The 22,519-nt window shown below is 57.8% G+C and overlaps 1 protein-coding gene and 1 pseudogene across 1 annotated transcript; one reads left to right on the forward strand and one right to left on the reverse strand.

Moving 5' to 3' along the window:
• Positions 1 to 849: 849 nt before the first annotated feature.
• Positions 850 to 1,301, forward strand: LOC123806671 (annotated as a pseudogene).
• Positions 1,302 to 11,297: 9,996 nt separating this feature from the next.
• SUSD2 (sushi domain containing 2) lies at positions 11,298 to 19,070 on the reverse strand. Its single transcript, XM_045819822.1, has 15 exons — positions 18,944 to 19,070; positions 17,230 to 17,437; positions 16,891 to 17,042; positions 16,197 to 16,364; positions 15,507 to 15,681; positions 15,226 to 15,427; positions 14,928 to 15,013; positions 14,575 to 14,843; positions 14,357 to 14,500; positions 14,105 to 14,263; positions 13,009 to 13,257; positions 12,623 to 12,895; positions 12,322 to 12,498; positions 12,067 to 12,169; positions 11,298 to 11,951 (listed from the first exon to the last, which is right to left on the reverse strand). The coding sequence occupies exons 1-15, from the start codon at positions 19,017 to 19,019 to the stop codon at positions 11,927 to 11,929; spliced, it is 2,466 nt and encodes an 821-aa protein (XP_045675778.1). The 5' UTR covers positions 19,020 to 19,070; the 3' UTR covers positions 11,298 to 11,926.
• Between the last annotated feature and the right edge of the window lie 3,449 nt (positions 19,071 to 22,519).

Raw genomic sequence — 22,519 nt, forward strand, 5'->3', positions numbered from 1 at the left:
CTGGCAGCAGCAAGCCAAGATTCACAGCTCGGTTTTGCCTGGGAACCTCCAAGCCCAGCATAAGTAGCAGCTTTGTCAGATTGCTTTATAGCTCAGGCAGGGTGGCTCCAGGCAAAACACAGGTGGGGGCTGACCTTGGCCTGCACCACCTGGGAAACCCCAGGGGCCAGTGCACCCAGTGGTCAGCTACAGACCACCACCCTGCTCCTGCACAGCTGATACTCCACAGAGGGCGAGCATCAGTGGTCAGTGGTCACAGCCAATCCTTGCAGCTGACTGGCCTGGGTAAATCCCTCCCATTGATCCGCCAACAACATCCAAGGCTCAACTACAAGAGGAGGGTGTACTCAGCCCACACGAAGGGCACACCTTGAGTACCCAGCTTGGATGATAGGGGAGTCTGTGACACTGGACCCTATAGGACACCTACTACATTAGACCACACTACCAAGACACAGAGTCAAAGCAGCTCTACCTAGTACACAGAAACAAACTCAGGGACGCTGCCAAAACGAGGAGACAAAGAAACATGACCCAAATAAAAGAACAGATTAAAACTCCAGAAAAAGAGGTAAATGAAATGGAAATAAGTAATCTGTCAGATGCAGAGTTCAGTACACTGGTTATAAGGATGCTCAAGGAACTTGGTGAGGACCTCAACAGCATACAAAAGATCCAGGCAGAAATGAAGGATACGGGGTACTTCCGGTTCTGGTACGGGCTGGCAGTGGGCAGTGGCAGAGGCTGCCTGCAGAGGAGGTGGAGGTACTATCAGGCGACCGCTTCCCACCCAGAAGCCAGTTCTGAGTGAAGGGGATCTGAGGATGGGCTGGAGCTGAGCCCCCGACCATGGCCCAGAACACGCTGTCCTGACGCTTCCGTCCAGTGGACATCAATGAGTTTGATGAGAACAAATTCGTGGACAAGCAGGAGGAGGCGGCGGTGGTGGCAGCGAGCCAGGCCCGGACCCAGGCAGGTGGACGGGCTCCTGTGGCAGGGGGACACGCTCGGGGCATTTCGTGCAGCCTTCCAGAACTCCCCTGCCAACACCAGGAGTCGAGCCGTGCAGGAGCGAGCCCGGGACGTGGTGCTGAAAGTACTCACGTACTTTAAGAGCAGCGAAAGTGAGCAGGCCGTGCGCTGACAGACATGGCGCTGACTTGCTAATGAAGCACATTTATAAAGGGTTTGAGAAGCCCTCAGAAGGCAGCCGTGCAGGGCTACTCCAGCGGCGTGAAGAGGCATTAGCAGTAGGAGGACCAAGCTCCCTTATAAGAGTGTTTACAGCAAGACAGACTTAAAAAAAAAAAAAGACTCATTACCTTGAGAAGAATTTTGTATGCACAGGCTGGTGAAGAAGGGATTGACAATGGACCGTCTTCCTAGGAACTGCCAACTTTTTCAGGACGTGCATCTGCTGAAGTGTATTTTATTTTCAAGGTGGAGGGAGAAATTGTCTTAGTGTTTCCTAAATCCTTTGCAGGATCTGATCATTTATGCCTTTGTCCATGAATAATGCAGAACTGACATTGTGACTGTCTGTCTGCCAGAGTGGTGTGGGCCACTGTTGTTGCTCAGGCACACCTGTGGGCGCTGCCTGTTTAAAATGGCGGAGGGCTGGTTTGGGAAAGGGCGAGCTTGTGTATTTGGAGTGGAATCCCCCACTCCCTGCCGAGGGTTTGCACAGACGTCCCATTCTCCCAGAGAAGGCGGGCTCTCTCAGGTTGGTTGTAAATTGCCTGCTGCATCGATAAAGCTCTTGGTTTATTAGTAGTAAAAAAAAAAAGAAAAGAAAAGAAAGAAACAAAGGACACACTAATTGAAATACAGGACAATTTACAGGGAAACAACAATAGAGTGGATGAAGCTGAGAATAAAATCAATGATTTGGAACACAAGTAAGAAAAAACAACCAGTGAAAACAACAAGAAAAAAGAATCCAAAAAATTGAGGGTAGTATAAGCAGCTTCTGGGACAACTTCAAGAGGTCCAACATTCACATCATAGGGGCTCCAGAAGGAGAAAAGAAAGAAAGAAAGAAAGATATTGGAAATCTATTTGAAAAAATAATGAGAGAAAACGTCCCTAATTTGGTGAAGGAAATAGACATGCAAGTCCAGGAAGCACAGAGTGTCCCAAACAAGAAGTTAGTTCCCTACAGGGGAGTCCCCATAAGACCATCAGCTGATTTCTCAAAAGAAACTTTGCAGACTAGAAGGGACTGGTAAGAAATATTCAGAGTCAGGAAAGGCAGAGACCTCCAGCCAAGATTGCTCTGCCCAGCAAAGCTATCACTTAGAATCAAAGTGCAGATAAAGAGCTTCCCAGACAAGAAAAAACTAAAGGAGTTCATCATCACCAAACCATTATATGAAATGTTAAAAGGGACTTATTTAAGAAAAAGAAGATCGAAACTAGGAGCAATATTATGGCAAAAACACATCTCTATCAACAACTGAATCTAAAAAGCAAACTAAGCAAACAATAAGAGACAGAATCATGGATACAAAGAGCGTTTTGATGGTTGCCAGATGGAGGGGCATATGGGGAAATGGGTGAAGAGGTGAGGGGATCAGGAAGTACAAACAGGTAGTTACAGAATAGCTGTGGGGATGTAAAGTACGGTATAGGAAATGGAGAAGCCAAAGAACTTATACGCATGACCCATGGGCATGGACAATGGTCGGGGGACTACCTGAGGGAGTGGAGGGTGCTGGGTGGATGGGGGTAAGGGGGGATCAGGACAACTGTAACAGCATTATCAATAAAACATAATTTTAAAAAATGTTCCAACTTTCACTCACAATAAAAATTCTCAGCAGAAGGCAACTGGCTTGGGGTGGTGAACGCATCATACAATATACAGATGATATGTTATAGAATTGTACACCTGAAACCTATATAATTTTACTAATGTGGTTAATGACAATATCATCTTTTGGTTCTTGAGTTTGGCGAAGAAAGGATTCAGAGCCAAGAACTTGGCGAGCTCTCCCTCCTGGGAGCACGCCCATGCCTTTCTTCCCTCTCAAGCATGAGTCTCTTCAACTCTAAGGGTCCCCACGAGACTTGCAACCGAGAGAGCAATGGGCAGTGGCAGCCCCTCCCAGGCTCACCCCTGAACCTGCCTCCAAGGGCCCTTTTCTCTGAGACAGGACGCAGTGAGCTGAAGCAACCCCGCCTACACTCTCTGCTGCTGCTGCTTCTGCCCGGAACCCTTCGCTGTTTCACTGTCCCCAACTTTAGTAAGTGTACTTTCACCGTCACCTGGACTCAGGTCGTGAAACCTTTCCTGCGTGACATCCGGAGCCCCCACACTACAGGCTGCCCCAAGGCAGACCCGCTCCGGGCCCAGTTCCTGTCTCGTAACAATCGCACTGTCCGACCAAAAGGCTGATCATCAGTGCATCCTATAGTTTGATTTGTGATGAAAGGGGGAAACATGGACCAAAAAAAGAGGGGGTGTTCAATGGAAAGTAACCTCCCAGGGTGAACTGATCATAAATCCCTAGGTGGGCAGCTCGAGACCAGTAGTCACAGCTCAGGGTACGTGAGCTCTTTGGTAAAAGGTTTGTCTTTGCCCTAAGCAAGCCCCGCCCGTTGTTTCCTTGCCTCTAGGCTAAGGGATCTTTGAAATAGCTGTGACCACCCTCCAGAGAGTTGACTTTTATCATCTAAACTCGGCCTCACTCTTTCCACCTTCATGTAACCTTCCTTACCCTCCTTAAATTCTAAAGTATCAAAAAGCTACAAATGTTACTTCTGGAGCATTGGAGATTTTGCTCCCTGGCATACATCATCGGTTTGGGCTCAAATGAGCTGTATAACCCCCCCTGCAGGCCCTGGCCTGGTAGATAAGTTGGTTAGAGTGTCATCTCAATACACAAGGCTGCAGGTTTGATCCCTGGTCAGGGCACATACAAAAACTAACCAACGAATGCATCAATAGGTGGAACAATAAATTGATCTCCATCTCTCTCTCTTTTCTCTCTCGCCTCCCTACCCCCTGTCTCTCTAAAATCAATTTTTAAACATTCTCAGAGCCAAAGAAAAGCTCTGGCACAAGAGGAAGTTCATTTAGCAAGTGAAACAAAAGTACACTGTAGAGGAAGAATTTAGCGGGCCTCTCAGATTGCTGCCTCAGCCTCTTAGGACTAATGTCGCAGAGGCAGAAGTGAGCCAGCTGGGCTGCGTGTGCTCGGGAAACAAGTCGTGGTGCGGGGTGGGGCGGGAAGGGCTCCCGGAGCCAGGTTCAGGGGATTACCGGGACGAGCGGCCACAGCTCGCCGCTCCCCTGGTTGCACGTCTGGCGGGGACCCTCAGAATTTAGGAGAAAGAGAGAAGAGATGCACGCTGAAGAACGGAGGTGCAGGTGTGCTCCAGAGAGAGAGCGTGCCCTGGGTCCTTTGTCTTAGGGTTTTAAATTCTTTTCTACAGGCAGGAATTTTAGGGGAGTTCTCAGGGGACAATGGTAATAGAATACTGTACTTAGCTGTGTATAATGCGTGTCCACGTTTTTGGCCCAAACTTTTGGGGAAAAAATCTTTCGTTTTAATTTTTTAAAAGATTTTATGTATTTACCTATTTATTTATTTATTTTAGAGAGGGAAAGGAGGGAAATAGAGAGAGAGAGAGAGAGAGAGAGAGAGAGAAACATCAATGTGTGGTTGCTGGGGGTCATGGCCTGCAACCCAGGCATGTGCCCTGACTGGGAATCAAACCTGCGACGCTTTGGTTCGAAGCCCACGCTCAATCCACTGAGCTATGCCAGCCAGGGCTTCGTTTTAATTTTTAATCCAATTATTCATTCATTCATTCATTTATTTATTTATATTTAGATACTTATTTTTTGTATTATAAAGGAAATTTAGCTGTCACTTTTGAACATATTATGGTACAAGAAACTTTATGTAACAAATAATTACAAAACGCAAGAACAGATACACAGCACCAGAAAGTTTATGTACTGGTAACAAATTTACAATATTTACACGCCACAGAAGGCCAAGAACCCTGGGTCACTGTCAATATCAGAAGTGTCATCTTCTCCAGTTTTGGCATCACTGGTGTCTTCTGAAGAGTCACTCTCCTCATCCCGGTAAATTTCATTGTCTTCAGTTCCGTCCATAGCATTGCTGACGCCGCATTTTTTAAACGGTTTCACAGCCACTTCCTTCTCGGCAGCATTCCACGGTCTCGGGATCCAGTCTCCAACCTGGGCGACGGATGCTTCCGCGATCCTGCCCGTAGATGCCACGTCGTTAGCAGCTGGCTGCCCCCACGAGCCCGCCCTTTCTTCATTCTGGCCTCCCCGGGCTGGTTTGCGGAGAGGCTGCAGTGGGCTGGATGGCCCGGCAGCTCCCACAGCAAGTTGGGCTGCCAAGCCCACTGAGATTGCTTTTGCACTCTGTGTAAAAAGTACCACCCATGTACAAAGCGCACCCTTATTTTCCCCTCAAAAAGCGCTCATTATACACGGCAAAATATGGTATTCATAAGCTTTCCAGGTGTGCCCTTTAATGTGCTGACTCATCAAAATGAGCCCATTGAGCCAGAGTCTCAGTCTCTGCGGACTGGTGGGCGCTAGGGTCAGGGGTCATTGGTCACTGTGCCTGGTCCTGAGGCGGCCATGGCGTCGCTTCACCTGGTTTTGGGCTTTTCTGGGCCTGGAGCTGAAACACCGCGGAGACCTGATGTCGTCTCTGCCTCTGTGGTCTGCAGACCCCAGGCTTTGTTTCGGGGTTAGCTGTTGCTGATCGGAACCTCCTTGTCCGGAGGGCGTGATGATTAAGAGACAGCCGTCCTGCAAGGGAGGGGGGGCAGCGCAGTCAGGGGGCGCCTGGTGAGGCCGTGTGAACCAGCCGTCGGCCTCAGCTTCCTCCTTCCTCTTGCCAAGGACTTTCTTAGCTTCTTACTCTCCTGCCTCAAGGTCACCCCAACAAATTCAATAAAATTGTAAAAAAAATCCCAGTAATTAGAATGGGAAGAAAAGTATTTATTCTGGTAAATTGTGGCCACCAACCCACATAGTAAAAGTCGTACTTCATGGTAAAACATAAAAACCTTCCTTTTCGAGATGGGAGACCAGTTCCTTTTGAGATGAGGTAAACATCACTAGCTTTCACGATTTCCTTTCCATGGCCTAAGGGAAGTCCTGCCAGGGGAGTGAGGTGAGAAGAATAAAAGGTTAAATACTGGAAAGGAAGACATGAAACTGCCATTATTTGTAGATACTCTACAGATGAACTGCTAGAAATAGGTAAATCGAGCAAGACCACTGAAGTCAAGGAAAATATGCAAAAATCAACAATATTTCTCCATACTGGCCACAAATACAAAAAATACCTCTTTGAACTGAAGTCACTTAGAATAGCAACAAAACAAAACACACATATACACAAAGATCGAAGCCCAGAAGTTAAAATAATGAAGGTATGCGAGACCTCAGAGACGTTCAGTGCCAGACCTCGACACTGAACGCTACAGAACAGACTGGGGAGGACTAGAAGAAGACCTGCGCAAGTGGAGGGTTATCCCATGCTCATGGACTAGAAGGCATGATGCTGGGAAGACGCCAGTTCTCCCCGCGTCCATCGATAGACTCAGTGCAACCCGAATCCAGACCCTAACAAGTTTTTTTGGTGGAAATTGGCAAGCTGACTCTAAAATCCACATGGAAATGCAAGAAGCTGGACACGAGAGAGTGCTGGCTCTACAGGTTCATCTCTGTCAAGCGCGCAGCTCCACAGAACTAGTCTCCGGGGAGGGAAATCCGTGGGTAGCCTGGGAGGCGGGGGAGGGCGGGGCCTGACGGAGGAAGTGACCGGCGGAGGGGCGGGGCTAGTGCTGCCCCCGTTTCTCCACCCGGGTGCTGGCTGGCTACCTGGGCCCAGAGCTGGCTGTTGGCTGTGGACTCACCCAGGGAGCTGCATCCCGAGTGGTGCGCTTCCAGGCATGCAACTTATGCTATATTTTTATTTAAAAAATTTTTATAGCTAGAAGTTTGTATTCTTTGATTAATAACCCCCTATCCCTCCCCCCATCCTACCTGGCCCCCACCCCTTCCCCCCATCCCCTAGCCACCATTCTACTCTCTGTTTGAGTTTGGCAGTTGTAGGTCCCACATTTAAATGAGATCAGGGAGGAATTGTCTTTCTCTGTGATGCATCTCACTTAGCATAGTGCCCTTGAGGTCCATCCCTGTTTTCACAGCTGGCAGATTTTCTTTTTTCTCATGGAAGAGAAAATAATATCCTAGTGTTTGCATAAACCACATCTTCTCTATCTCTATCTATTTATCTATTGACAGACATTTAGATTGTTTCCATATCTTAACTATTATGAATAATGTTGTAATAAACATGGGAATGCAGATACCTTTTCGAAACCCTATTTTTATTTCCTTTGGATAAACTCCCAGAAGTGGGATTGCTGGACTATATGGTAATTCTACATTTAATTTTTTGAGAAGTCTCTATACTCTTTTCCACAGTGGCTGTACCAATTTACATTCTCACAACTTATACTTAAGAAGAGTTGAAGACATCGCGTTTGTATCAATCAGTACGGGTTCAGTCTGAGAACTAGGAGCCCAGTCTGGGAGCTGGCTGATGGCCTTCTTGTCTGTGATCAGACACTGGAGCTTGGGGTCCACGTGGCAGGAGTCAGGGGGGAAGTGGGCATAAAATAGACAGAAGGACCCGGAGCTGGCTGCCATCCCGAGTGTGGGCTGCAGCCCAAGATGATAGGCTGAAACCCATGTCTCTTCTTGTTGCCAAGAGCAACAAGATTTCTTGCAGAAGCTGGAACCCTTCATCGCACACCTGGCCCAGGAGTCAGGGAAGCTGCAGGTGGATGGGGGTGGGGGGTGGGGGCATGTGGAGCAGTTGCGGGCCTGGCCCCTGCCCCTGCGGACCAGCCGAGTCAGCAGACATGCCACAGTGAGCGTGAGCTTAAAAAAACTGGATTCACTTCCACCCTCTCGATCTTGCGTAGGAATCTCTTGTGGCCCACCCCGGCCCAAGACACAAAGGGGAGGGAATTCTGGGAATGTCATGCAGCCGAGCTAAACTAACACAAGCCTGTGGGCCAGTGGTTTTTCTATCTGGCAAGGAGAAACATTTAAAGTCCCCTCACCCCAACAAGGGTGTAGGGGGCCAGGCGCTGTCGTGGGCTGGTGGTGAGTGCCAGTGGGTACAGTTCTAGGAGGAAAGTGTGTGTGCTGTTTAACCAGCCAGGTCTTCCTTTGAATCTCTCCTACAGGTAAGCCTAACTTGTTTTCAAAGCACAACAGTGTTTGAGGCAAAAGACTGAGCACGGCTTCAGGTCCACTGATTGGGCATTAAGTGAATTTGTCTTGTTTCCATTTATTCCTTAGTTTTAATTGTAGTGAAATGTACAAGTACATAACATTTGCCGTCTTAACCGCTGGTAACTGTACACTCAGTGGCCGTGAGTACGTTCACACTGGTGTGCACCCATCACCACCCTCCGTCTCCAGAACTCTGTCATCTCTCCAAATTGGAACTCGGTCCCCAAGAAACGGTAACTCTTCACACCCCTCTTCAAGCTCTGGGCAGCCCCCACCCTGTCTCTGTGAGTCTGACTGCCCCACTCACGTACGTGGGATCCCACAGTACACGTCCTTTCGTGACCGGCTTGTTTCACTCAGCGTAATGACCGCCTGGTTTGTCTGCATGGTAGCATGGGTCAGAAATTCCTTCCTTTTTTTAAGGCTGAATAATATTCTGTTGTGTGGATGGACCACACACAGCTTGCTTACCCATCTCCCACACGCTCGATGCCCTGCGCTGCCCACCCCCTTCTCCATGGGTGGCGTTGGGCCATGAGCCCTGTGAGGACGGGGGTGGGGGGGCCGGGGGGCAGCCAGGATGTGCACTGGGCCATCTGGGACTTGCAGAAGGAACCAGCCTGGCTAAGGAGGGGCCCGCTCTCACTGTGTCCTGCTGGTCAGCACCGCCCACCGTGGTCACCCACAAGGAGTCCCCAGAGGGAGGCTGGAGACAGGAGGAGGAGAGGCACTCCCCCATTTCAGGCCCGCCAGGGCGTCTGGGGTGGGGCTGGGTTTCTGCGGCTGCTGCTGGGTCCCCACAGGCCTGTGGGATTCGTGCTGTGTGGGACCTGAACCTGGCTGGGCGGTACCCTCCTCAGTTGTCCCTCAGCCCCGGGGTGCGGCTGGGAGCATGTGGCTGTCTCCTCAGCTCCCTCTGACTTCCCAGGTCTACCGTCACTTGCATTTCCAAGTCCCTGGATCACTGCCCCCCAAACCCTGCCTGGTACAGGGGTAGGGGGCTGGCCATTGGGTGTTGTGATTCCCAGGGAGCGCACTGGGGAGCACCTCCCTGAGGTTTGGGACCCTGCCTTTGGTGTCTCTAGGGAGTCCATGCCTGGTTCTGGGAACCTGCCCTCATACAGGCCCAGATGGAACCCGTGACTCGTTGGGGCCCCTGGGGAAACCCTGCCAGGTGCTGGGGCTTCCCAGCCCGGCGGGCCCCTGGCAAGGACAGCGCCTAATGTCTGGTGCCAGGGCGACCGACCGTGCACCCCTTCCCCTGCTGGGGCAGTCAGAAGAGCTCTAGGGCTTGTCCAAGGGGGACAGGGGTGGGACTCGGGGACACTAAGGGGAGCCAGGCTTTACTCTTAGGATGAAACCTAAGGGCCATGGCCTGATGGGGGAGGGGCCTTGGCTGCCGCCAGTCCTCAGGCCCAACCACACTTCTCTTCCTGAGCCTTAGCACCTGCAGGGCCGTCTCTGAGAGTCCCATGGCCCTCTGCAGCCTGTCACGGGAGCTGTGAGACCACCCCAACCCCTCGGCCTCTGTGTGTCTGCTCCCTCATGTCCAGACTGCCTTGACCGTGACACCGACATTTCACCCACTGACAATCACCCAGCGAGAGCTAGCTCAGCATGGGGTGGGGGTTTGAGGGGGTGTGCACGTTTGAGGGGGTGTGACTCAGGTTGGTGGGGGGCCAGCCCTGCCTTACTTCATCTGGAGAGGAAAGTACCTGCCCAGCAGCCAAGGGGCTGTCCCTCCACCCCACCCTGTCCTGAGCAGGATGCCAGAGTGGTCAGGAAGTGGGGCTGTGGGCTCTGGAAGGGCGGGAAGCACCAATTCTATCCCTGTTTTAGTCTTCTGGGCAACCCCCCCCACCGGGTGTCCCTCAAGCCCCTCAGTCTCGGCTGTCCCTTCACTTGTGCCCCTCTGTGCACCCACCTTCTTCCAGAAACCCTGCAGACACAGCCTGCCCCGCCACCTGGCACCCCACCTCTGCCCAGAACCTTCCACCAGAGGCGAGCCTGAGGGGCTGGGGAAGTCTGGGCTCCGAGATCTGGCAGTCGGTGCCCGCTGGATGACCCCCCGGTGACCAGGGGGGGTCATCCAGTGCAACCTCTCTGAGACCTGCGTTATGGAAGCTGGGGATGACTCAGAAGCTCCTCCAGCTGAGAGGAGATGCAAAGGTGGGCCTGCCTGAACTTGGGCTGCGGTTGTGACCACAGGCTTGCTGGCCTGGGCCCTAGTGCAGCCTGCCCCTTGGTTCACTGTTCTGACCCTCTGCTGCCCCCACGTGGCCACTCTTGGTGCTGTAGGCCACTGTGAAGAGGGCGTCAGCTCATCGCCTCACCCAGGGCTCTTCATCCTGTAGGTGAGCATACCCCCTGGCCCCTGTCCTTCTCAGACTGAGGGGCCTGCTGGTCTAGGGGGCACCGCCCTATCATCCCACCCCCCTCAGTGCTTTCTCTGACACCTGCAATGCAAATCCTACCCTGTCCAGGCCCTCCCACAACCCCCATTCAACTCCCTCATTACAAAGGGGCACTTCGGGCTCTGATTGTCCCCAAGCCAGCTCCTAGTCTGTTTCCAGGCCTGGCCCTGGAAGAGGGGCAGGGGCTCAGGTGGGCAGCAGCGGCATGGGGCCCGTGTTCCGTCCTTAGCTTCCGGACACTCCTGGGTGGAGAGCCCAGGGACCCAGGGCATGGACCCCAGTCGGGGGACGTGGGCATGCCACTGGCCACAGGGCAGGGTGGGTGCCCAGGCCCAGGCTTCCACAGGATGAAGGGGCAGACGCTGGCTCTGTCTCCTCTCCTGGGTACCCAGCGTGGCACCCCCAAACACCATCCCTTCCTCCCTAGCCCACGGAGTGGCCAGTATTCCCAGATGGAGGCGAGGCTGAGGAGGAACCTGTCCCAGGTGGAGTGGCAGTGGATGAAGGAACCAGACCCAGCTTGCTCTGGGCCCCGCCGGGTGGCCTAGAGGAACAGCACGAGCACCAGGACACCGAGAGGAGCACCGAAGGCTTCTTTCTCTTTGTAAGGCAGGGAGGAGGTTTCAAGTGACATTCCAGAGTTAGAGTTACACGCTCAGAGCTCAGAGGGTGACTTTGCTCAGGATCCCGTGGCCGCTCCGTGCCCTGGGCTGGGCACACCTGCAATCTTGGCCGGGCCCAGAGTCTGGGAATCAAGGCAGCTGGGTGCTGGGGCTCCAGTTGGAGGGCACCAGGTCTCAGTATATCAGGGGTTGGGGCATGGGCATCAGACACCAGATCGGAGGTATTGGCAATAGAGTATCAGATGTTGGAGGGCTAGGGCTGGGGAGGCAGGTGTTAGGGTTCAAAGGCCTGGAGTCGAGTCGGAGAGCTAGAGTTGCGAGCACTGGGAGACAGGGCCTCAGGAGCAGCATGGTTAGAGGTCGGGGCCTGGGGCCGAGGCTGAGGCAGCAGGGCAGGGCACCTCCGGCCCACAGGCATTAAAGGCTCAGTTATCAGGTGTCCAGGTCCAGGTGCTAAGGGTTTGGGGGTTGAGGTATTGGGGTGCTCACTCCTGGGAGTGCAGAGCCTTCTCCTGGGAGGCTGGTCTGCAGCCCCCGAGGGGCCCGGTGTACGGAGTCTCCAGCCAAGAGTGCTCCCCTCAGGGCTGCGAAGTCCATGGCGTCCTGCAACAGAGACGAGGTCTAGAGCCGGTGCGGGGGTCCCATGGGCACCCCAGAGCCCCAGGGTCTAGGGGAGCTGAGGAGGGCAGGACCCTGGGCTGGTGTGGTGGGGTCTCACGTGTTGCGCTTCTTGCGTTGCAGCAGCACGTAGAGCAGCGCGACGAGCACCACCAGTGCCAGGCCTCCGAAGATGATGCTCAGCAGCACAGTGTGGCTCCGTCCTGGGGACAGGGCGGGAGGTGAGGGCAGCCCCGGGCAGGGACTATGGGGGGCCCGGGGACTGGAGTGAGGCATATGGGAGGGGCAAGTGCATGGGCGGGGCCAGGCGGAAGGGGCAGCAGGGGCCAAGGACAAGAGAAGCAGGCCATCTCACCTGGCTGGCATGCCGGAGTAGGGTAGGACCAGTTGCCATTAGCCTGGCAGGTGCTGACCTGCGCCCCCTCCAGGCTGTAGCCATTATTGCAGTGGAAGTAGACAGTGGAGCCCATCAGGTACTTGCTGCCTTCCTTCAACCCATTGTCAGGTGGGGCCAGCCAGCCACAGGACACCACTGGGGTAGGGACAGGGTGCAGATAGCCCCGACCCACTGGTTGCCTCCTGCAGCCACCTGCCTTGGGGACCCTGTACCAGTGCAAGGTGCCTGCCCCCTCACCCACGTCCCCTGTCACCCTCACCAGGCTTCAGGCTCTGCACACGATGTTGGTGCAGCTGGTGGGCCACCCGGGTGGCATTGCCCATGCTCAGGCTCCTGGTGGCTGCAACGTCGAAGCTGCAGAAACGGTTGTCCCCACACAGTTTGTCTGCCTCAGTCTCCTGGCCGGGGCTGGGGGTGATGTCCTCGGGGAAGAGTGGCTGGAAGGTGGGGTCATGCTTGGGCCCATACAGGAAGTTGTTGGCCAGCAACCGAGAGTCATAGGTGAGCAGGGAGGAGGCATTCTTCACGGCCCCTGGGGAGACACACAGCAGGCCGGGCTGGTGGCAGGGCCCCGGTCTCCCCTCACTGCCCTGGGCCCGCCCCTGCCAGGTCCTTTCCTCCAGCATGGGTCTCGGGGTCACTCACAGTCAACCCCGAACTGGAACAGCTCCCGAGAACTTGCGGTCGGCGGCAGGACCTTCCCGCTGCGCAGGGTGAAGTCGTCTGTGGGGCTGTCATTGAGGGTCCCCAGGAGGCCTTGCGTATGGTTAAGGAACTTCTCGGGCAGCAGGACGGTCACACTCAGGAAGGGACCCTGGACGCTGACCTCCAGGCCCGCCCCCGATGACAGCATGATGGATGTGCGATCCCCAGCAGCCACGGACAGGAACATGCCTGGGCACAGTGAGGTCAGGGGAAGGGTTGCCTCCTGTCGTCACCATGCGGTGACCCCAGAGCCCCAGGATGGGTGGACCTGTACCCTTGGGTTTCAGGGGAAGGGCGGGACCTCCCCAGGATCAAGGCTCTGGCGGTGACACTCTGCCCCTCCGGGCCCACACCGGTGCCGGGACCCCCATGCTGATCTGCGGTACGGGCCCTGGAAAGAAGCTCCCCCATGCTGAGGCCAGGCCTGTTGGCCCTGGGTCCCTGGCTGGGAGGCAGCTGCCTCTGCCCATTCCAGGGGTCCCAGCATTCTCAGTGCCAACAGGCCCGTCCTAGGTCCCCACCCAGGCCACCTGGGAGTCACCTCATTTGTTCAGTTCGCCGAGGCAGCACCACTGAGGGGAGGGGATGGGTGGGGAGCTGGCACTCCTTAACCCTTAGTCCGGCTTCCTCGGGGTGCTACAGCTCCCAGCAACTCTGGGTTCCAGTGGGACTCAGCCCCCTGTCCTGGCATCTCAGGGCTCTGATCAGGGTGTGTCTTGCGGCTCCATGGGTGCGAAGGCTCAAGGTCAGAGCAGGTTCTCCAGGCTGGACTTTGCTCTCTGGGGCCTAGAACCATGTCTGCCTGCAGGCAGCCATGGGCACACACCCACTGTGCTGGCCCTCTGCAGTGGGGCTCAGTGGAAGGGGGCTGGCTGGTGCTCGGAGCATGCCCTGAGAGACCTGTCTCCACATCTATGCCCGGCCCCCATCCCTGTCTCCTGCCAGGGCCGGTGAGAGGGGTGCAGGCTCAGGCGGAAGGGAAGGGGAGAGAGGGCAGGCAGCTCACCGACCTCAGCTGGCGGGCTGTCCTACTCACCCTTCAGGTCCATCCAGCTCTGCTCCGCAAAGGTGAGCACCTCCTGGTTCAGCAGCACCTGCAGGCCCCCCACCCCGGGGGCCAGCCGGACCTCCACCACATCAGAGTTGCCCTCCTGGACGGCCACGGCGGTCAGCCCTGTGCCTCGGTCCTGCATGCCTGGGGTTGTGGGTGCAGAAGGGGGTCTGCTCAGCTCCAGCCTCCCACAGTGAGCGACCCTGCGCCATCGCCAGGCCCCGGGCCCGGCCTCACCTTCAGGCGTTGTCCTGGGCTCCGCGCGACCCTGCACCCTCAGGTCGGTCAGCCCCGACTCCAGCAACACGTATTCGCCGCGCCCGTTGAAGGTGAAGTTGGCACCATCGAAGGTGATGAAGTGCGGGTCCCCAAAAGCAGAGGCTGGGGAGAGTAGAGGGTCGGGTGAGCCTCCCTGGCCTGGGCTCGCCCAGGGCCCCGCTCTGGCTGGCACCCACCCAGGCGAGGGGGCCGGTAGGTGCGGCAGTCGCTGGAGCGCCGTAGACGCATGTAGCGGGAGCATTCGGGCGCCCAGAGGCAGCAGTAGTAGAAGCTGATGACATCGTAGAGCCAGTGGGAGAGGCCAGGCACACGGGGTGGTGCTCGGAACGGGGGCGAACCCCAATCGTGGCCACGGTCGGGGGTGCTGCCGCTGGTGGAGTCGGCCGTCAGGAGCTGTGTGCCGTCCGCTGTGTAGCAGCACTGCTGGCCGGAGCCATACTGGGGGCTGGGGGCGAGGACACGTCAGGCCCAGCAGCGGCCGGATCCCGCCCTCAGGCCCCGCCCATGCCCCACCCCCCTGAGGTCTCACCTGGCTTGCACAGAGCGCACACAGTGCACGGCCCCTGGGTGGTAGGTGCACACACTGCCATGCTCAATGTCACAGCCATAATCCGTCTGTAGAGCAACAGGTTGCTGTCACCTGCCCTGGTGTCAGGCTCTGCCATTCCCATCACCTGTCCCACAACGGCCCTTCCCCCACAACCCGAGGCATCTGTCTGCCTCCCCTGGTGCTGTTCTGGGCGGGCGCAGCAGGGTCTGTGGTGGGGGCTGCTGGCCCCACTTGCACCCTGGCTTGCTCCTGGGCCCAGACCTGGGTAGGGACTCACGTGGAAGCGGCCAGAGTCAGCCCTGGCCTGGGCCAGGGTGCAGGGGCAGTCAGGCAGTTCCCCCAGGAAGTTGGGCAGTTCGTCCTCCAGCTTCTCCCAGGCCAGGCACTTATTGGTAGCCCAGGCCACAGAGTTCGCCCGGAAGTCGTCGCCCAGGTGCCAGGCCAGCGCGTGCTCGTTGCTCCAGAGCGCGTGCACGTCCCTGCGGGGCCGCGTGCACCGTGAGGGCTGCCTCCCCGCCCTCGGCCCCGGGCCCCACCCATCCCCTGCACCGTTCTCACTTCTTCCCCGTGTAGTGTTCGCTGCTGATGATTCGAAGGGCACCCACTTCCCATCTCTGGAAGTTCTGAGGCGCGGGGTTGGGAGTGAAGGTGAAGGAGCCGGAGTTGGGGACATTTGTGGCCAGGGGGTACAGGTATGACCACTTTGCTATCCATTCCCCTGAGTATGGCTTCCCTGAGGGAGAGAAAGTCCCAGTCAGCCCTGCAGCCGGCCGGAGGACCCTGGGGGCAGGGGAGGTGCTGGCGCCTGCCTTTGGTGCTCACAGAAGCCTGCTAGGTGGACAGATGACTCCCATAAGGGACCTTCTCTGTTGCTCCCATAAGGACCCTGGCTGGAGGGACCACCACCTCCCCGCCTCTGCGCCCCTGCAGTCCAGGGCCCTCACTGTCCCTGCTCAGGGCCAGGCCAGCCATCCAGGGACTCAGAGAGGAGGGGAGCGAGCCTTGTCTGCTTCCACGACAGACCTTGTATGCAGGAGCCAAGCATCTGTCCCCGAGTCCAAGGGGCCCAGCCCCCGCACTGCTCTCCTCTACCCCTCCTGCCCCTGCCATTCCTCCCCCCAGTGCCCCCAGGAATTTCCCCCTCTCCGGGGGGCTTTCCCCACCTGTGATGCTCTTTGCCTCATCTCTGCAAGCCCAAAGTGTCTGACCCAACCGGGTCCCGCACAGGCAGCCTGCAGAGTGCCTCACCTGTCTCCTCATAGCCCCACAGCTCGATGGTGACTTGGTTGGTGGGCAGAGCCGAGGTGTTCCAGGTGAGGGAGAGGGCATCCCTGGCGTCGGTGGTGCCATAGTATTGCCAGTGGGTTTCGTTTACCAGCTGGCTCTTCTCCGTCTCCGACACTTTGCTGGGGTGAACTGGGCAGGGGGAGAGGAGGAGAGGGGAGGTGAGGGAGGACCTTGGACCCAGGGGGCCCAGGGGCTCTAAGAGCTGTGGGGGCCTCCCAAGGACAAAGTATGGCAGTCTCATTGGAGCCGTGATGTCCCCTAGACCCCCATGGTGGTGGGAAAGGACAGAGGCCAGGAGAGCAGGGCTCTGCTCCCCACTGGCCAGGCCTCTGGCCTCCATCTGGCTCTGCCTTTGCCCTGGCTGGGCCCAGCTGAGGAGGCAGACACTGGCCCACCTTGCTGGGGACCCCTGCAGCCTGCACTCCTTCTGGGCTGACTCCTGTCTGGATATCATAGGGAGGGAAAAGGAGCCACAGGAACCCACACCCCATAGCTGGGCGGGCCTCCCAGAGGACTGGTTCAGCCAGAACGGCAGGAGCCCGTGGGTGGGCCAGGTGCGCACAGATTCACACTGGGGGAAGTCCCCACGTGGGTGCCAGGGCCTGCGGCGTGTGGAGCCTGGTACACAGGCCTGGCTCGACAAGGTGGGGCTCACCAGCCAGCCAGGTGCCTGAGCGAGGGAAGGAACGGCCGTTGTCCAAGGAGAGCGTGAAGGGGATGCGGCCGGTCTCGTAGAGCAAGGGGGACACGCAGTGCACTCGCCCCAGGGAGTCCACGTGGCCCAGGGTCTGGACACTCTCCTTAAACCTGTGGAGGGCGGAGGTGGCAGAGAAGCTGGGCAAGGGTGGGCTGGCCTTCTCTGAGGCCTGGGCACCTGACATTCCTGGGGAGCCTGTTCAGCCAGCTGTCCCCATCCTTGGTCCTCTGGACCCCACCCAGCCAGCTGAAGGGGGGGGATCTGGGCCCCCCGCATGCATGGACCCCGTGCCCCCACCTGCAGATCACGCTGTCGACGGGGCCGGACCACGTGAAGTGCTGCACCACAAAGTCCTTGCCGCCCATCATGGAGCCTGAGTAGGGCTGGATCTCCAGGCAGAAGTGCCGCATGTCCGGGCAGCAGGTGCCCAGGCCGACGCAGGTCGGGTGGCATGAGCACAGCGGGCCCAGCTCCCCACAGCGGAGGGAGCAGTTCTGCTGGGCATCTGGGGGAGAGGACCCTGAGAGCCGGTCCCCAGCGGGCGCTGGGCTGACCTCCCCATGTCTATGTCCCAGAGAGAAGCATGCTCATGAGAATGCGGCCAGGGATCACACTGACCACCATGTGGACACCATGGAAACCAGGAGGGCCTGGGGGTTGGGGCAACTGTCAGTACAGATCACCCAGCCGTTCACCTGCTGGTTGGCTGGAGTGAGAGGGGAGAGGGGAAGCGCCTTGGGACGCATGCTCTGTGGTGTCAGAAGGAGCCCTCAGCCTCCAAGTCTGCAGCGATGGCATCCCCAGATGGCCACCGATGCCCGAGCCCTTGACGTGGCCCGGGGCCCTGTCTCCACTACCTGAGACTCTGTGGACACACAGCCTGGAAGAGGACCCCTCGGCTTGCCTGTATGGGGTCTAAGTACGTAGCTACTATGAGTCGCACTGGAGGCAGGTGGGGGCAGCGGTTTGAGCTGAGCGGGCCCCTCTCGCTCTGCAGGGCAGGGCTGACTCACTGCCGGGAGCCCCAAAGGGAGGCCCCCCTCTGGGGAGGGGGGAGGGGTTTGTTCCTCCTCTTGGGGAGAGGGATGTTTCCAGCAGAAGGCCCAGCTTGGCCAGGACAGAGGAGAGGAGAGTGGTCTGGAGGGGTGGGCTCTGGACTGCAGCCCTCGTCTTTTCCTCCAGTTGCGGGGACTCCTGGCAGGGCTACATCTCGGGGAATCGGTCCCCTGGGCTGGCAGGGCTGGGCAGGTTGGAGGGTGGAGATGGGTGGGGTTCGGGCACAGGCTGGGGTCGCACATGCCACTCGGCCCTTCCCTGACACTCCCTAAAGGGGACGAGTCAGGGCCGGGCCGGGCTGGCCCCACTTGAACGCAGTGCCGGGCACTCCAGGGCGTCAGTAAATGTTTACTGACTGAGGATGTGATGGCTCAAGGAGCGGGGGAGGGGCTGAGTGATGCTAGTAAGGAAGCTAAGTGGCAGAAGGGTGGTGGCACTTTCCTGCAAGGGAAATAGGGATGGTAGGGGGCTGGGAGGCCTGTGACATTTGGCCTTGCCCAGCAGGGGGCTTCAGGGGGTAGAGTTCTGGCCCTGAAGTGTGGATCTTCTGCTAGACTTTCTGGGGTTCCACTCTACCCTGACAAGGCTGCATTCTGCCTCTGGCCAGATGGGGCCAGTGGGACTGGGGGCTCCTCTGTGGACAAGCACACCCTCCGTCAGGGCTTGGGGTACAGGCCAAAGGCTCTTCCGAGCCTGCAGCCACTTAGCCTAGCCACTTCCCTCCCAGGCAGCCAATGCCCCCTGGCTTCCAGCAGGTTCAGGGTGGGCACCACCCGGAGTCCCCCATCCCTGCTGGGTGGCCCCTTGACCGTGGATCCCACTTTTTCCCCACAGCCCCCAGTACAGCCACAGCTGGCCCGAGAGACTAGCAGATGCCCAGAGGGGTGTCTGCCCTGGGCGGGGCTGCAACAGACAGATGGAAGGCAGAGGATAGAAAGGTAGGGTGAGGACATACCTGCTGCAGGCCAGGGGCCTGGGCCAGGGGCTGTCGCCAGCAGCAGCAGGGCCCAGGGCAGGAGGAGCAGCTCCATGGTGTGGCCTGCCTCTGCAGCTGGCTTGCGCAGTGGCTGGGAGACTGGGAGGCTGCCTGGCTCACTCCCAGAGCCTGGCCCCGCCCTTCCCGAGCTCAGCACCAAGGCCCCGCCCCACCCCGCCCCCCCTCTTGCTGGTTCTCTCTCAAAGTCCATAGGTGCCCGTGTGGGCCAGCAGGGCCCAATCTGCCCTGTTAACACATTCCTAGCCAGCCAGCCTAGAACATGGGGGAGGGGGCCTGAGCTTCCAGCTGTCGGACTTCTGGCACTAGAGGAACCAGATGTCCAGAGGCTACGGCTCTGAACAATGGATCCCAATGCTGGCCCAGGGCTGGGTGGCCAGGGCGGGGCTCCTGCAAGGGACTGAGCTTTAGGGTGGGTGAGGCTGCGCTTGCAGTCCCAGGATTCCAGTCCCTAGGATCTTCTGCCAAAGATGCCCCGTCTCTAGTACTCAGTCAGTTACCCTGTAGGGCGGTGCGTGGGCACTGAAGGAGAGGCCCCTGGGGAGTGAGGGCCAGTGGGCGGAAGCCGTCAGGTTGACACGTCCTTTGCAGAGAGGTGGTGAGGGGTGAGCCCAGGATGGGGAGCAAAGACCAGCACCCCGTGTTCTAGAGGGAGGCTGCCCGGCCCCACCCACTCATGCTGCCACCAGAGGAGTTTGCATCATCTCTTCTGTGCTCCCCTGCCTCCTGGTGGTGGAGGCGAGGACACCGAGGCCCAGACAAGAAGGGCAGCCCTAGGAAACCTTGGCAGCATCCGAAAGCCCCCGAAGCCAGGCCTGTAGGCGGCCCAGGCCCGGATCGCACTTGGTTCCTATCACATGGGCCGGGTGTGGGGACAGGCACAGTCCTCTCTGCAGTGGCATTTTCTCAAGGTGTCCAGAAGGGACGCCTCCCTGACCTCGCTGGGAGCCGCAGCCAACCCTGGCGCATGAGCTTAGACTGCCTGGCCGTGTCCTGCTTTAGCTCTGGACTGGCGGGCGTGCCTGTGGTCGCCCCCAAGCATCCCAAGCCTGGGGAGTCCCAGCTTGGTTTTGGGGGCTCGGGCCCCTCTTGTAGGCGTGAGGCAGATTAGTAAGAAGCTAGGAAAATTCCTTGGCAAGTGGAGTGAGGAAACTGAGGCAGACAGACCCCTGGTCAAGTGGTTTTGACCCCCTTGTCCTTTCCTCCCTGGAGATAACATCCAGGCCTCAGTTATTCCAGCTCCAGGCCCAGGAAAGCAGCAAAACTGGGTGGGCAAGGCCAGGACCAGCTGCAACTACTAATGACCCCCTGTCACTGGCCAATCAGTAGAGACCCAAAGGTCCCACCTGGAAAAGCTAATGAATATTCTATTGAATTCTCCCCTAAACTCCTGTCCTTTACAAAATCCCCGAACATAGGACCCCAGGAAATCAGGCTGCAATGCCCAGTGCTCTCCAGGGAGCTCCCTGTGCCCTTCCCTCCCGCTCCTCCCCCCACACTCGCATCTCCCCCCTTCCCAGGGTCCCCGAGAGACTTGCAACCAGGGGAGCAATGAATGGGCAGCAGCAGCTTGTCCTGGGCTGACCCCCTGAACCCATCCCCAAGGTCCCCTTTTATCTGACTCCCCAGTGAGCCAGAGCAGCCCCACCTTGGCTCTCCTGTTGCTTTGATAGGGGACTTAAGAGTTGGAAAATTTTAGTTTAATAGCTAATACGCTTAAGTAATCAATGCCTATAAAAACTTTCGTTCCGGGAACTGCAAGTATGACCCACCCTGACTGCGGGAGACCGTAAGCAGTCCCACCTTTGCGCCCCAGGAGGACTGCAGGCAACTCAAGATGGTATCTGAGCCAGTGCTCCAGGGTGAGAGGACCACCGCCTGGGGCACGGTGTAAGGCCACCGCCCACAGCGAGAATGAGGACATCATTTTTTAATCCAATTACCTTTTCCAGGAATTTCAAAACCCCTCACCTCACCTTGTTTATTCCCTGCTATAAAAACCTTGGCCTGGAAAGAAAAGGGAAGATGGTCTGTTAGGGTGTGACCCGCCATCCTCTCGGATCGCCGGTCGTCTGAATCAAGTGCCCGTGAAGAGCCAATCGCTGTCACTGCTGATCGGGCTTGGTATGGCCGGCAGCCCGAATGATGGTGTCTTTTTCAGTTTCACTCCTTCTATCCTAAGCCCTTGTTTCATTGTCAAAATTAATGGTCAGCTTCAATAAACATACCCTCAAAACCAAGCCCCGGGCCAGGCCCCCTTCCCAGTACAGACAGAGGGTGTGGGCACCGAGGCCTGCCCCAGAAGCAGCCCAGACACCCAGCTGGGGGCTGCTGCTGACACTCGTGCCAGGCCCAGGGCCATGGGTGCCCCCTCGGACACCAGACACCGGTTAGGGAAGGAAGAGGGTGGGAGTGCTCCTGGGGCGGTCTGAGGTGCCGTGCAACCGGGAAGGGGAGGCCCTGGGAGATGGCTGGGTTGTTCCCAGGGAGCGGGGCTGAGGACCAGAAGGGAAGGCTGCTGTTTCCTCTCTCCAGGCTGAGCCCTCTGGCTGCAGGCGCAGGAGGGGAAGGATGGAAAAAGTCGAGAGGCTGGGAGTGCGGCGTGGGGGCCTCTGCGCCCTGGGCCCTGCTGGGGGAGGGGGGAGGGGGTCAGCTGAGGAACTCAGCCCCAGGCGGCCCTGAGAGGGCCCAGACACAGCAGGCTCGGGGAGGACCCATCCAAGGCGGCTGTGCTTCTGGGTCCCCCAGTGGCTCTGCCAGGCCTGGGCTGGGGGCACGAGGTGTCCAGACCATGAGGGGCAGAGAGCACCAAGGTGGGTCCCCGCCTCCATCTTGGACAGAGCCTTTGAGGGGAGGCCCAGGGGCAGAGCCAGCCCAGGACTGTGGGCAGCTGGGCCCCCAGTGGGCGTTGACAGTGTGGAGAAGGACGGGTTGGGCCTCCTTAAACCTGTGCCTTCTCAAAACAGATGGACCTGAGCCTGGGAGGGCAAGACCAACACCAAAGGCGGGCTTATCGCTCTGCCGTCACCAGCAAGGGTCCCCACTCTGTGTCTTGCACTGAACCCCACAACTTACGTGGCTGGTCCTGTTAGAGGCCAAGTTCAGTGGGAGGTAAGTGCCCTTCCCTCCAGCCCCCGTTGCTCCGCCCCCCAACTCACCCTTCCTGACACAGACCCTGCCCCTCAGGACTCCCCAGGACCCTGTCACACTGGGATGCAAGCCAGCTCCTCAGCACAGCCTGGGCCCTCCCCTCTCCCGCAGCCTCCCCCACCCCCACTCCAGAGGGACGAGCCCTCAGACCTCCATGTCCTCCGGGGGACGCTCCTGACACCCGCCCCAGGTCTGGCTCCAGTCTCTCCCGGAAGGGCCTGTCCCGCTTGGCTCCCGGGCCTGTGCTGACTTCCCCTACCTGAGCACCATCACCCGCTCCCTGGGGTACCTGAGGCCTGCACCCAGACCTGGGGGCGCAGCCCAGAAACGCTGGACAGCAATCAGCTAAGGGAGGCCCTGGGGGGGGGGGAGGGGTGAACGAAGAGG

The sequence above is a fragment of the Phyllostomus hastatus genome, unplaced genomic scaffold, assembly GCF_019186645.2.
Source record: "Phyllostomus hastatus isolate PE091 unplaced genomic scaffold, TTU_PhHast_1.1 phas_scaffold_387, whole genome shotgun sequence".
NCBI lineage: Eukaryota > Metazoa > Chordata > Mammalia > Chiroptera > Phyllostomidae > Phyllostomus > Phyllostomus hastatus.